At 45.4% G+C, this 15,780-nt stretch overlaps 1 protein-coding gene across 25 annotated transcripts in view; it reads right to left on the reverse strand.

Moving 5' to 3' along the window:
* The window catches only part of KALRN (kalirin RhoGEF kinase), a 675,882-nt gene that overhangs the window by 201,575 nt on the left and 458,527 nt on the right, over positions 1-15,780 (reverse strand). For all 25 annotated transcript variants that reach the window (XM_047734954.1, XM_047734936.1, XM_047734961.1 and 22 more), the window contains exon 33: positions 13,497-13,599. In XM_047734954.1, coding sequence (XP_047590910.1) covers positions 13,497-13,599 — 103 coding nt within the window. The remainder of the gene's footprint in view (positions 1-13,496; positions 13,600-15,780) is intronic.

The raw sequence follows: 15,780 nt of genomic DNA on the forward strand, positions 1-15,780 counted from the left end.
TTACTGGGTCTAGACAGAAGTAACTGTCTCCCCTTCTAATTTTCTTATGGGCTAAGTAACTAGAGGGCCGTGAAGGTAAGAATTACATATAAAATCAGCATTCGAGAGGCTTTACTGTGAGCATACATGTTTAGATCTATTTTTTGGACAGCTGAGTTCCAAATCCAATATATTTATCACCTTTTCCCCTAACAAATTGCATTGCTTTAGCTGTATAACCCATTATATAATGGATGACAATAGACAAATACATTTCAAAAAGTCAAGTAGTTCTTATTCTTTCATTGCAACAGAGGAGGAAAGTTTAGGGATAGACAGAAACCTGCATTATACATAACGCTTCTATGTTGCTATACTATTCTGAGGAGAAATAAGTTGTGAATTATATTTTAAAATTCTAAATGTAGGAAATGTTTCGTATGTGACATTAAAGAAGCTCTAACTTAAAATATATTGAAATTTTATGTTTATCAAGACAGAATAAAGAGAGTAAAAAGAGGAGCCACAGAGTGAGAGCAGATATATTTACAACATGTATAACCAATAATAGACTAATATCTAGAATATTAGTATCTAGAATATGAAGAACTCCTAAAAATACATACAAGAAACCCCTGGACAACTCACTAGATACATGGGCCAAAGGCTTGAGCAGGGCATCATAAAAGAAAACCCAAAGGCCCAATAGGGACATGACAAAGTGTTCAGTCTCATTAGTGATTAGTGAAATGCAAATTAAAACCATAAGCAGAAACTATCGCATCCCACTAGACCTGCAAAAATTTTGAAGTCTGACAATAGCAAGTATAGGCCAGGATTCAGAGAAAGTGAAAATTTCACATAAACTGGTAGGAGTGGGAATTTGGTACCGGCATTTGGAAAAAAAGTTTACATCAACTAGTAAAGTTGAAGACATGGATATAGATATACCCTCTTACTTGGCAATCCCTTTTTTTGTTCACCCACAAATTCTACTCCTTGCTTTATACTCTAGAGAAACTCTAGCACATGTGCACAAGGATACATACACAAAATTATTTACAGCAGTATTGCTCCAATAGCCCCAAACATCCCGTGTAGAGAATGGATAAACTGTGATATAGTCATACAATGGAATACTAAACAACAATGAAAATTAATGATCTATACACATCAGTATGGCTGAATTCCATAAAAATCAGTATTGAACAAGAGAACACACACACACACACACACAGTGTGCAAACATACAGTATAATTCCAGTCATATAAAACTGAAGAAGAGCCATGCTGAAACTACATTGCCTGGGGACACATACAAAGAAGGTAAAAATATAAAGGAAAGCAAGGCCAGTATTATTATGAATGCTAAGAGAATGATTACCTCTGGGGAGAAGAACAGGGTTGTGACCAGGGAGGGGCACATGGGGGCTCCTGGAAAGCCGGCAAGTCCTGCCTCCATGACTTGCATGGTTATTTCCTGCATATTTGCTTTATAATTATTCGTTCAATTGTCTAGGAGTTTGTAGGCATTTTCAGCATACATATTTTACCTTGTAAAAAATCTAAGAAGTTTAATGTATACCAGAGGTTTATAATTAGGAATGTACTCTATACATAGAGACAAAAGCATAACTAACATTAATCAGACAAACCCACAGGTCGCACTTGGGTAAAGGTGAAGGTTAAATACTGTTTACGTTTTTAAGTGCATTAATAAAAATAAGTACATTTCAATAAAAATAAAAGAAAATGACATAGTGGCAACATTATCAGTTAAATAAAACATACTGGAGCACTAATGAATAAGGACGATTTTTAGAGTAACTGTTATCAGATTGGAGAAGATTAAAAATATTGATGCTACACTAGGTTGCAAGATTGTGGGGAAACTGGCCCTCTTACAACCAACTTCAGGGAGTATAGGCTGGGACAACATCCACACAGGGTAATGTGACAATGTCTATCAAAATTTAAAAGGGATAGTTGTACATCTAGGAAGTTACCCTGTTAATACACTCATGATTCACAAGTGTGACAAACTATTATCTGTGCAAAGTTACTAATTATAGCCTTGTTTGTAGTGGCAAAAGATTGGAAACATCCCATATACCCATCAACAGAGAATGAGTTAAATAAATTATGGTAGCGGAATGCCATGTAGCCATTAAAAGGAATGAAGCAGCGCTACATGACCACTGTATAATCACCCAAATTTGTTACACCGAAAAAGTGTAAAACAGTACTTAGTGTATGCTGCTACCGGTTTAAATATTCTTAAGAATAAATAAATAGGAGTCCTCATGTTTTTAAAGAATCTCTCAGGAAGAATGCCTACATTTTGAAACACATGCATGTATTCCTACTTTGGAAGTTCATGTCAGGTTAAGAATCTTGAATGCATATGCTTAAGGAAATACAGGCTTAATTAAATTATTATGAGGAAGTATAAGAAGATTTTGGTAAAGAGTCTAATGATTTTTCTGAACAGTTCCCATCAGAGCAAATAGCCCATTAAAAAAAAAAAAGTCAAATTCTACATCAAAACAAAATAATTCTCTTGATACAGATGTATCCATAGGACTTCTCCTTTATACACTGTCCATGATTAGAATAACTATTTTGGGATCAAAACTGATACAAAGGAAGAGAAACAGAAAGGAAGATGAACTTTAAGGCCAAGCTCCAATCTCATTTTGGTGTAGAAGCCATCCAATTTGCCAGGCTGAATCTGTTGCACAATGTGGGTATGTTTCTGTTATAAAACCTAGCAGAGTGTGGTCAGTATGTCTCTCATGTGATACCTTCTCTTTGAAATTTCTGGGGTGCCTAGCAAAGCACCTGGCATAAAGGAAGTGCTAAGTACAACTGTCCCCTTTCATAAGTACATGAAATGTGTCCACAGCCGCCATGTTTGGCATCACATATAAGACACGTGTGGTGTGCAAGGACAGATGTTGTTCTTATATATTCTGAATCTCCAAGGTATCTTGCCCTCGGCAGACACTCAATAAAATTCCACTGAATAAAAGAATGAAGTCATTTGAAATAATTTTCAAATATATTTGGAATAGTTTTCTACTTTACCTCTAATTGCATTCTTCTTGGCTCACAGATCTTTTTCACTTGGTCATGTGTTGGTGGTTGTGCCAACTAGTTTCCTCTTTAAATAACACAACCAACCGAGTGGTTTGGACTTCACGCTCCTGTTAGAAGCACTGTCCTGAGTTTAAATGCTAGAGAACATATCCTAGAAATCTTTCTCTCTGGGGATTTTTCAAAAATTTTTTTCATGAATGCAATGAAGGTTATTAATATCCCGTGTGGAAAAGGTATAAAAATTGTGACTGCTCTTGTTTGGGGGGACTGTGGGTGCAGTGGGGGAGGGGAGGAAAGCCGGACTCTGCATTACAGATTTCAGTTTCCATAATTCAAAGCACCTCCCTTAAACAAACCATTTTCCTCCACTCATCCCTTCACATCCTCTTTTTAAAAATAAGAATTATTTTCTTCTTCTTTTTTTAAGGAAAAAACCCCCTCCTTCTGATATTCCTGTTTTATGAGAGAGATGAAATTTAGAAGCATTTGGGGGTTATGCTGAGTATTTCCTACTCTTTTCTCTTTGTCTAGAATGTCTGTCCACCTGCTATGAACATAGACTTTTTCTAATCAGGAGTGTAATGACTGCAATCAGAGCCCAAAGACAGTGTGTGTGTGTGTGTGTGTGAGAGAGAGAGAGAGAGAGAGAGAGAGAGAGAGAGAAATAAATCTGGGATTCTAATTTGAAATGGTTATGAATCAGGGAATTAAAAATTGTAGGACTACCTTCAGGTGTTCCCAAATGATCTTTTTAAAAGAAATGCTGAGCTCTTTTTAGATAAAAGCCTCAATGGTATCAGTCACAAAGACAAAAGTTAGTTCCAGTTGAATTCCAAATGCCTTAAAGTTGAGCATATTCAGGCTCACATCAACAGAAAAGAGGTCGCAGGAGGAAAGCAAGGAGTTTTGTTTTGGTCACTGCCACATCCTGTGTGTCTAGAACACTGCCTGCCATATAGGTGAGCTTACTAAATGGCTGATGAATTTGTGAGATAAAAAGGTGGCATCCATCAAAACCCCAAGGAAAAGAAAAGATGATGCATTTTTCATCTCCTCTGGTGCTCACTAAATCATGTCTTCACATGTATGTAAGTCAGTGACAGCAAACAGCAAATGAAACTTTTTAAACCCCATTCCTGCATCTCAAAGAGGAGCTAGCAGGAGATAGGAGACAGACACAGTGAAAGCTAGAGGCTTTTTTTCCTTCCAGTACATCATCAGATTCAGAGACGATATAAGCCCTTGCCACTGGTACAGGCTGAAAGCAGTGTTCAGGGAGCACTCACTAAGCATTCCACAGCCAGCATCACTAGGGGCCACGCAGATTAGAGGAAGCTCTCCCGAGCTTGGAGTCAGTGTGTGTATCTCCCTGCAATTACCAAGGTCAAACAGAGCCAAGGAGAGCATTAAAAAAAGGACAGGAGATGGACATTCTGAACTGGGAAGACTCAACTTGCAGCCCTTACATCTGGGGAGGCTGAACACTGCCCCCCAGCCCTGATACACAGCACGGTCAGGGCCACATTGTGGGGAAGAATGGACAGACGGAGAGGTAGGGCTGAGGCTCTGCCTGAAATGAGGGAAAGGATACCTCTCACAGGTCTCCTGTGCATAGTTCTGCATCTTCTTCTGGCAGTTTTCTCTCAATAGGAAGGGTGATCAGGGCAGGAACGGGCCACTGGCCCTCAGAAGGCATCTCCTGCTTACCACCCCAGGGATAGGCTGGAGCCAAAGTCCCATCCGCACTGTGGCTCCTTAGAGAGGGCCACTATGGGGGGCGCTCACAGGGGCTTCTCCTGACAAGGCCCTGCTTTTGGCAGTAAGGATCCCTCACCTCACTCCAGTGCCACAGACCCTGAGACGCACATGCGCCCATTCTGTCTACTACACAGCATTGATCGTGACACACAGGTGGGCGGCAGCCATCAGCCATGAGGAAGCAACACTCAGCTGACAGGCAGCTAAACCCCAAGCAACCATTTCTGATCTAAACTCAAGACCAAGAAACAGGGTAACAGTTACCCATTTCCTACCCAACTGGCTTTTCCCAAGAATCCCACGCTGTGGCCACAGAGAACCTACGGCATGTTTTCACGGCTCTGGGTAGCTCCAACTAAAAGCACAACCACCACTTCGAGGCCCCCTTCCTCAGCTCCACCCATTCTAGGTTCATGGCTGTGGCTCCAAATACACATTTCCAGCAACATTTCTGCTTGACTTTTCTGAAAGAGTTAATTTTCTTACCTGCTGGGAGGGCTCACCACCAGACACCGTACTCTGGTGTCACTGCTAGTCATCCACAACCTCAGCTTGCTAAGAGCAGTATTTCTCATAGCCTGTGTCCCCTACCATTAGCTTTATTTATTTTTTAAAAGATTTTATTTATTTATTTGAGAGAGAGAGCAGAGCGAGAGAGAGAGAGCACACACGTGGTGGGGGAGGGGCGGAAGGAGAGGAAGAAACAGGGGAGCCCCATGTGGGGCTCAATCCCAGGACCCTGAGATCACGACTTGAGGTGAAGACAGACGCTTAAACTGAGCCACTCAGGCACCCCTACCATTAGCTTTAATAAGGCATTCACAGACATTTTGTTCTGTACTGAAAGAGCCTTTTATCTGACACAGAAGAACAAAAAGGCAAGTGGTATGCCAAGAGGTCTGTGCAGAATGCTCCAGTAAATCCTTGCTCTGAGAGCTGTCACTTTTCTCTCTCTGCCCTCGGCCCCCCAACCTGGGCCATCTCCCCACTCACGCCCCTCCTCCCGACCAGGAGGTGTCCGGCGGGAGGCATACTCACTTGGGTCTTGTTTGCCTTGGACTGTCGCCAGCTAATCCACTTTAACATCTTGGCTTCCTCTCAAATTTGCTATCTCCTTCCACCAAGGTTTTTAAAAACAGAGTTCATTTCATGCCGGGCGGCGGCAGGACTCACAGCTCCCAGGCAGCTGGGAGGCAGGAATCAGCCTTGTCACAACTCAGTGCTCACTGCCAAGCTCCCAGAACCCAACCAAGAAGTTGCCTTAAGAGGCCTGAAGACTCTGTCTAGGGCAGGATCCCTCTCCCACCAAGGCCACTCTGTGAGTCACAAGTTCTTGGTATCAAAGAGTCTGTGATAGGTCCTGGTACTTAAAGGAAAGAAGTTATCTTTCCCTTTGGAAAGAAGATTATTTTTCCCTGCTCTGCCCCATGCCAGCCCCAGAGGCGCTCGGCTGGGCTCTGGAACCACCGTGCAATTCCCTAGGGTCATCACAGATTGGCCCGGGCCAGGGCAGGGGGTGTAGAGGCTGTCAGAGAAGCGGGTAACAATAGTTGTTTTTGCTTACAAGGTTCTGAAAGTTAAATGATCAGGGTCACTACAAAAGTATTATGTTTTTAATCCAATTTAACAGGCAGGAGATTAAGCTGGGGTTCAGTCCTAGGTCTGCCATTAACTAACCTGCTTTGTGACTCTGAGCGAGTCACTTTGTTTCTTTTAAACATGTCCATGATGGCAGAGGGATAGATGATCTCTAAAATTCCTTTCTTCCCTGAGCGTCTATGTCTCCGAGGTCCAAACTCACCCCTATTCAGATCGGGCCTGTAGCCGCTCCAGCTGCTACCACACACAGATCTGATCTACTGGCAAATCCCCTTTTGCAGTTCCCCTATTTCTGTGACAGATCTCTGGGCCCCATCGCCTCTAGAAATGAGGAGATGCCCTGTGGCTGCTGAGCTCTAAGCATCCTCAGGGCACTTCTGGGTTCTTCTCCCTGAAATCTGCCCGTGCCCAGCGAGCGGCTCGTGGGCTGCTGTCGCTTATGAAGCTTACTTGCTTTTCCAGATGACTGGCAACTTTAAAAGTGGGTCTCTCCAGACAGCTTTTTAAGCTACGGGCCAGCAATCAAAAGAGTAAGTAAAATAGTGCCATCATGATTTTGCCCCATGAGCCCAGGTTGAGTGTTCCAGCAAAGTGTGTTTCACACCGGTTGGTCAGGTGCAACAGCTGGAAGCCGTCATTTCTTTGAGGAACTTCTCATTTAGAGGAAAATCTGCGACCTCAACTCCTCATATTTTGTGGTTTGTTCTGAAAAGCCAGCACATTGCTTCTGTGTTGAATGCTGCTTAGGAGAGGACTAAGCAGTGTTTCTGGGGAAGCAGGAGATTCCCTGCTGGGCCTTGTCCACCACTGCCTGTCCGCCCCCCCACCCCACACCAGTCCCCACTCCCCTACCACAGGTACTGGACTAAGAACAAAAGCTATTTTCCAACCTAGTCCTGGGCTTGGTTTATTCAGAACACTGTGGAGAAAACCACCGTTTGCACTGAAAATCTGAAAGTGGAGATGGCATTTTTCCCACTTTAGAGTGACTAGCGAGTCCTTGAGCAGAATCAGGATGCCTCTACCTAGGACGCATATGGCAATTCTGACCCACGACCTGCTGTCGAGATGGGCCGTGTCTGAGTCTCAGGACCACTCAGCTGATAAAGTCAAGTTTAGTTTTCTGACACAGCCTCTCCCAACCCTGGTAATTGAAGGATAATGATATACTCCTCTCGTTTATTCAGGGGTTAGAAAGTGTTTTGTTACTAGATAGGATGTAACATGAATCTCTCCCTATGAAGAAATATTTTAGGGCTCTCAGGTCCTACTGAGACAAAGGGCAGGGTAGCAGAAGTGCCGAGGGATCGCCCTATCACATCTTCTTTCGCTTCTAGTAGAGAGCCTTTAATGGGCTGGATCTCCTGCTGGCGTTCATCTGCTCCAGTGACACAGCTGTCTCAGCTAACAAGCTGTCCCAGTCATGTTCTGGAGACTCAGCCTTGGGAGGGTGGAGGGGGTACCATCTTGATGGTTTTTAAGAATTTGTCAAACAAACAATACTACCTCGTGTGAACTGAAAACATGTTCGTTAGTCCTGACACTGCTGAGTCGCCACATTTCCAGATGTCTGGTTATCTCTTCAGGGGCAAAACCCAGTGATCTGTGAGCCCTTAACACTCTAGGAAGCCTGTTGTCCATTTTCTTGCATGGGAGTGGCGGGTGGAAACGCACATGGGGACCCATCACACATCTCCTATACTCCAGACACTCCTTCCTGCAGAGTCATTGCATGACAGCAGGGGCTGGGCAGAACCTTCTCTGACTACAGCCCTTACACCCAGCGGCTTGCTAAGTGCTCTCAAGGTGCAGGTGTCAGGATTACCAAATTCTGATAAAAGAGATGAGGCTCTAGGGAAGTCTATTCTCAGAAGGCTCCCGCAGCTGGGCTGCTCCATCACTTCTTATAGCTATCCTCTGGAGGCATCCTCTGACTCTCCCCTTAGCTGGGCCCTCACTGTTTCTAAGCTGAGCCTTCCCTACCAATTAGCGAAATGACATTTGGTCAGGATCCACTAAAGTGATTTGACTGTACAGTTTAAAAACTATTAAATTCGATCCTGAAATCTCCAGGCTTCTTTACACAGTTCCCTGTTCCCCTTCAGCACATTGCCAGTATCAGGCCACCTCGTATCTTAGATCACATTAGCTTGTTACAGAAATTCTTCACTTAAAACACAGTCAGCCCCGGGATAGTCAAGGGATATTTTTTTGCCCTTAGAATTTTTATAGAGAATAGTATATGCAACTCAATTTCATTTCAACTTCCTTATCTCCAGCCTGGACATGTCTAGAAATTCGTAGTGATGTTTTGATGGAGAGTATCTCTGCTAGGATGGGTGTGTAGTGTTCACTTCAATAAGCATTTATGGGGCACCCCCAGCATGCCTACCCTAAACGGTAAACAGATGCACAGGGACCAGCACGGTGCAGGTGGCTGCTTCTGGACTATTAGCTGGAAGTTATATGGCAGACATCCATCATGTTAAACAAGATTTTCTCACTGCCTCCTCATTACTCAGGCTCACTTCCCTAGAATTCTATAACTCTGTATCTCTTTGAAGTATGGTTACAAAGTCGCATCGCTTCATAATACACAAACAGGCAAAACTCTCTACAGTGCCCAGGGGAACAGGAGCATAATTTTGGGCAGAAGAGAAAGGGTCTCAGAGCCCAATCGAACAAAGCAAGCACACCCCTTTTGCTTTCACAGCAATAAGACTTTTGCATGTGACAGGTACAAGGGAGAGCTCAACCATGCAGAACCACTGAGGGTTAAACCAAAGTAACTTGGGAGAAAGTGATTAATGCTAGTTCCTGAAGTGCCCATGCTGGTTTTGTCAGCATTTAATGAAGAACTAGGAATTTTTAAAAAAAATTTTTAAAGATTTTATTATTTGACAGAGAGAGACACAGTGAGAGAAGGAACACAAGCAGGGGGAGTGGGAGAGGGAAGAAGCAGACCTCCAGCCCAGCAGGGAGCCTGATGCAGAGCTTGATCCCAGGGTCCTGGTATCATGACCTGTGTCAAAGGCCTATGCTAACGACTGAGCCACCCAGGCAGCCCAGAACTAAGAATTTTAGACGGATTCCTCATCATAGACAGATTCACAAGGCAAGGAAGCCACCCCCAGATCCTCTGCTCTAGAGAAGAGGGGCTGGACATTGGTCTTCTGCCCTCAATCTTATCTTTCTAGCAAGAACTGGGATGAAGCCACAGAAGGTATGTTTATCTGATAAAGCTGGGAGATGCGGCTGATATGCTGGAATGCCGGGATGGAACTAAACAGGAGAAAATTCAATCGATACAAAGTATCCCAACACTCAGGTTATTAAAATCAGCTGTGCCACCTGAAAGCAGGCATGGAGCGCTCAAGAGCCAACACTGAATACCACTAGGACACAGGTACGATGGCAGGGACGAAGCTAGGTGTAGCAGCCCTGGAACAAGAAGTGGTACTCGAACTAGTTAGATCACTACCTGCAGGCTTAGGTACAGTTCTGGAGGCCCCACTTAATAGATCATTCCACACTGAAGAAAACCCAGAGGAAGGCAGCCAGGATACGGGAGGGCATGCAAATACATTAATACAAGGAACAGCTGGAGAAACTGAGGACTTCTAGACAGGAGATTAAGAGAGAAGACAAGATAACCATCTTCAAATATTTCCAGCCCAGGGGTTGCCATTGGCCCAAGATGGTACAACTTGGGGATTACAATGAATACCTGACAATATTTAACTAGTAAAATGAACTGTGAGCCAATGCTCACAACGAATGTCTAGGTTTTAGAACCTAAGGGCCAGCAAGTGGAAAGAGGAGTGGAGTGGCTCTGTTTACAGACAGCTGAGTTGAGGCTACCTCCCTCAGAGTGCAGTGGAGAGAAGAACCTGCTGACAACTAGCTAATGAAGGAAGAGGGCAGAACTCTACTCAAGAAGTAGCTCCTCACAGCTCGTAAGTAACTGTGTTCTCTTACTCAGAGCGTCTGAACTTTGGTTTTTCCCTTGGCTAATGGTGGGAAATTAACCCTTACTGCATGTCGAACAGGTGCCAAGCAAACGTGTTTGTCTTGCAGACAGGAAAATCAAGGTGCAGTAACTCACACAACAGGACACAGAAGGTAACCGCCAGAGGGGGGTTTGAACCTGGGTGTGCACAAACTCCTTCCACCCGCCACAGCACACAAAATACACACAAAGTGATCGGAGAGGTGCCCTAGGGCCCTGCAGCTCCTCAAGTGGGTCTGCCATGGCTTTTTTATGGTGACATTTCCCCCATCTGCCAGCACAGCAGTGCCACTGTTCTAGTTCCTCTGGATTAGAAGAGGAAGACTGGGGTCTTTTCTAGAAACCTATTGTTAGGATGACCCTGATCCCTGCAAAGGGACTCTGCCCTATTCCCCCACCCCCACAGCTGCCCCTGTTTGCCCTTCTCTTGAATATGGCTTGGTTTCCCTGAACCAGCCCATTTTTGTTACCTTGCTGATCTTCAGAGTCTGTTCACCTGACCACTTGGAAACCAACAGAGAACAGTTTCCTGGTCTTCTGGTACAGTTAGGGGAAAATGTAACACTGTCAAGAACATCTCTGAACTCGAAGATACCACTTCCTGGCTTGCCCTGATAAAGGGGAAAGTAGGGGAAGGACACATGGCTGTCCTGTTATCACTGTTCTGTGTCAGAAAAGTAAGAACATTCTAAATTATAGTGCGTGGTCACAGACAGGCCCTCTACTACTACTTCTAGGTGGATTTTTCAGGTTTTCTTTATAGAACACAGAATCTTCTCATCATCTCCTGACCCCACTGCCCATGTTTCCCAGGGCCTGAGAAGGGAGTTGGGGGCTCCTGTTCCCAACAAGCCAGATTCTCCAGCTGACTAAAGTTTTCTGCTTGGAGGTAAGGAAAATTGAGCATATTTAAAAATACAACGTCTGTATATATCTGGCTGCTTTCAGACCACCTGTTTTAGCTGCTTCCTGATTTCTGGAACTTCCTGAGATCAGGGACTGTGTTTCCTCTGTTCATTCATCCCACAAGGCTTTCCTGAGCCTCTGTGTGTGCTGCAGGCCAGGGACAGCAGTGAAGCAGACAGACGACCCTGCCCTCATCAAGTCTTAATGGCCTGGCTAGAAAGACATACATCGAACAAGAATTACACAAATAAGGATTCACATTCAACAAATAGCCCACATCTCTCTACGGTACCCAGCACAGAGCTCGGCACGTGGTGGGTGCTTTTTCAAGACTATGTGACTCATATTTTTGTGGAATGTGCAGAAAGATTGACCAGCTGAGTTCATCTTAGCGTTGGGAGCACAATGCCTTGACCTTTGGAGTGAGAGAAAAGCATGACAGTGAAGCAGAATGATCTGGGTTCTAGTTCTTGCTTTTCCATGAACTAGCATTTTTCCTGGGTGGGTCACTCAGTTTCTGGGACTCAGTTTCCTCATTTGTAGAATAATATGTAAGTAACCAGGATTCTTCACAAATTGTGACATGCCTGCCATCGGAAGTGTTCTCATCTAGCCTCACTTACCTTGCCGGAAGACAAGGAATGGCTGGCGCCCAAGACAAGACACATGGCTCCAGCACAGGGGTTTCTAAGTCAGGGCTGTGGGAAGATGCAGTAGCAGTAGGAAGGGCCAGAACCCCTAGACCATGAGACTAAGAGGCTCTCTCTGAACATGGGAAACATTGCATTTTGCTTCCCACCCACTGACTGTTTAAAAAGAAACACTCATTCATAGGATATTCTAGGTTACATTTCTAAACAACAGATCAGAGGAGAAAGGAAAGTACAGGAATAGTTTTCTTTGTATGTTTTTACAAGTAGGAAAAAACAATTTTCCATCCACTCTGATAGTCAAAAATGGCTTAGAAACTTGAAGGCAGGACATCAGACAGAATTACCTCAGAATTACCTCGAATGTTCTTGAATACTAGTCTAGATCGTGACTTAGCACTGTGATCTTGGAAGGTCTGGGGCACAGTCTTTTATTTATTTATTTATTTATCACCCCAGTAAGGAAAAAAAATTAGGAAAAATCCTAATGAACGCAGGTCATCTTAAAAAAACCGATAACATAGAAAACAAAAAAAAAACGAAGCAAGGACACAGCCTATTGCCTGAGGCTGAAGGACTAAACCAACACACTAGGTCTTGATAGACTAGGGCCAAATCGTCTTTGGAAATCCATCCCTTCATTCACAAAATCACTAACATGTAGCAAAAGATCATCTCATACTCAATGACCCTGGGGTAAGCAAATGAAAGTAGGGTCGGAGACTAAAATCTTCCCACCCCTGCTGCAAATTTAGACAGCTGAATTCTTTCCCTGACTTGAACAAATACACTGGGTTTCTTTGCTACCTTCTCTTTTCTCGTACTCTCCTTCAGAGCTCCTACTTTCTGCTTACTTGCTCCAAAATATGAGAGACCAAGTGACCAGGCTTTCTTGAAAAGACTACTACATCCCTCCAAGCTGCTTCCCACACCACCTCTTGGTCCTCTGCCCCTCAGGAACTGAGCCCCAATACTCTGGCCAGAGGAAGGCATAGTTTCCACTGGAGCCCCTTCAGAGAGGAGGCTCCTATCAACCAGCATCTCTGTGGTCTAACTTCAGATGAGCCGATTCAGTTATTATAAATATGAGCCAGTCACAGCCACTAAGGTCTCAGGAAACTATCCCAACCTCAGGGGTCCTGAGGTCCAGCCTCCCAGGAGGCAGAGCTGCCCAAGCAGCCCAGGCAGGGCATCTCCAGAGGACAGGAGACCCAGACCCTCTCACCCTTCCCCCTTGCCATACCCTTGTCACTTCTGCTAACTCCCGTGACGGGGGAGTTCTGGCTGATCACCTGGTCTTCTCTCCCCTCAGACAACATCTCCACACTGTGACATACCTCCTCCAGCCCTGCTCTTCCCACTCTGGCTGGCACAGAGAGACAACTGCTCCTGAGGTTGGCCTCCATAGTGGGAGAAGTTCCTCTGGGGATAATTCTCCAGGGGTGGTTAAGCCAACAAGAAGTCTTAGGGGAAGGAAGCTAGGGACACTGTCCTACCTTGTCACTGTCCACTGTATTCTGAGAGGTCCTGGAAGCGATGGAGATGGTATCTGGCTGGCTGCTTCCATCCCCTTGGCTGTCAACATCCTCCACTCCGTCCCTGCAGGAAGAAGAGAAAAAAAAAAAACAGGGGTGGGGGTGGGGGTGGGGGGAACCACTGTGGGTTTAGAGCACACAAGGATTTCCAGCTGGGCTGGCAGAGCCGAGCCTCGGCACTTTCTAGCAGGGATTTGTCTAAAATTATCCCACTAAAGGGAGCAGGCCTCTGTGATTTTCAAAGATGTCGCCTCTTGTACTTAAAAAGCACGCAATCCCTATGCTGATAGCTGAGCATGAAATGGCCCCTCCATAACTCCTCTGGCCCATGGAACAGAGGAGGTGATGATGTATTTATTTTTTTACTGGGAATGGGTCTATAACATGCAGTTGGAAGAGGTCCATTTCACTTAGAACTGAGGCTTTGACCCAGCTGACCGGGTGATGGCCCACAATCCCAGAGTTCAAGGTATTTAAATAGTTTTTCTGCAATGCTGAAGGAGGATGGGGGCTAGTTTATAGCTGGTCTATAAAGAAAACAGAACTTTTTTTTTTCCTTTTGACTTGTGTTTCTCCTGATGAAGAAAATGACACAAGATATTATTCCAGGGGCGATAATCTTTGGGAAGTTGCTGATGTTGGAGGCTCAACTCCTGGGTATGGAGGAAGAGATTACTTCCTTCATTTTGGTGGGTCTTGTGGGTCTCGTGCTGTTTGTGATGACTTCTTATCAACACAGAAGACCAAGGCACCATCGCGAAGACCTCAGACTGCACAGCAGCTTCCTCAGTCAGCTGTGTTCCTGAGCACCCGGTGAGATAAGCTCCTGAGTGAGCTCCTGGCATGCAGAGCCCTTCCTGGGCCGCTGGACCAATGTCCCACTCACATGGCCCTTCGATTTTCCAGCATGAGAATTAGGTCTCAATCCCACACTGAACCCATAGCCAGGGCCGAGGACGATTAGGTGCCTGGGAACTGGTGAAGGCTGAATGGTCCGTGTTGGGAAAAACTGAAGGAGATGTGGGCCAGGACTTGGATAAATGACCACGAAGAGGGCCAGCTCTTCCCACGGAGGCTTTTTAAAGTCCCACCTCTGATGCTGCTTCGGTAGAGGTCATGGCATTAGGAACGGGCTGCCTGAGGGTGACACTGCGTGGGCAAAAGGCCCCATATACAAAGTCGCCTCCCAGAGTCTCAACAATCACATCTGGTGTATGTGGACACGTGTGTGCAGGTGAGCATGCATGTGACCCATGTGTATATACACAGTAGCTCCTAGCCACAAAAGGGTCTTCTCCTACCTAGATGGCTTCGAGGTCAACAGCCTTCTCACCACCACTTGCGGGGTTGGGAAAGGCCAACTTATTTTAATAATATAAGCCACACATTCATAGGAAGGAAGATCTGCAGTAAAACGAAATTATGTGATGCATTTCCAAACCAAGAATAAAGGCCTCTTGGATCATGTGCTGTTTTAGATATCTGGGCTGCGGCTCCCCGCCATTTGCCTATAGTTGAGCATTGGCTGTACATGGTACTTCCCACCCTCTGGCCCAGTGTGGGCCCTTCTGGTCCACTGCAGATGAAGCCAGCTCTAGGGGCGGCGGGGAGCCCATCCAGGAGTGGGGGTGGCGCTCTCCAAGCCAATTCACTCCTCTGCACACTCTGTCCCCACCTCCTGGGAGCCGAGCTAATGAAAAGACAGGCAGCCCGACTGTTTTCCGCAGACTCTGCCCAGGGTTTCACTCTCTTATTTCAGGACAGTGACAGAGAAATGGTGGGAGGCATTTCCAGGAGAAGTCCATCTCGTGATCTACAGATGTTCAGAAAGGGGCTGCTTCCCAGAGAGACTTGAGCCAACCTCACCTAAATGTCCGTCCTCTCCTGCATGCTCCTGGACATTGAGTTCCTAGACCATTTCCTCTCTATCTTCTTTATTGAAGCGGGGGCTTCCTGAAGCAGAGCAGGGCCCTAGAGCTAAACTAAGTCTGGCCCTCCCCCGGACTCTGGCCATGGGTAACTAAAATGAAAATACCCCCTTACCCGACGCAGCCCTGATTTGTCCTTCCAGCACTGAGTGGTGACCTTTTCCTGGCCACGCAGGTCTTAGGGCTTCCAGCCCGTGGAGGTGTCTCTCCCTACCTCAGTCACACCCTTCTTCGGGCTATCAACTCCCTTTGTACTAATGCTGCTAGTCCGCAGGTCCTCAGGTCCATGTATCCTGGCTGGCACCAGAAGGTCAACT

This window comes from Lutra lutra, chromosome 1 (assembly GCF_902655055.1).
Source record: "Lutra lutra chromosome 1, mLutLut1.2, whole genome shotgun sequence".
Lineage (NCBI taxonomy): Eukaryota > Metazoa > Chordata > Mammalia > Carnivora > Mustelidae > Lutra > Lutra lutra.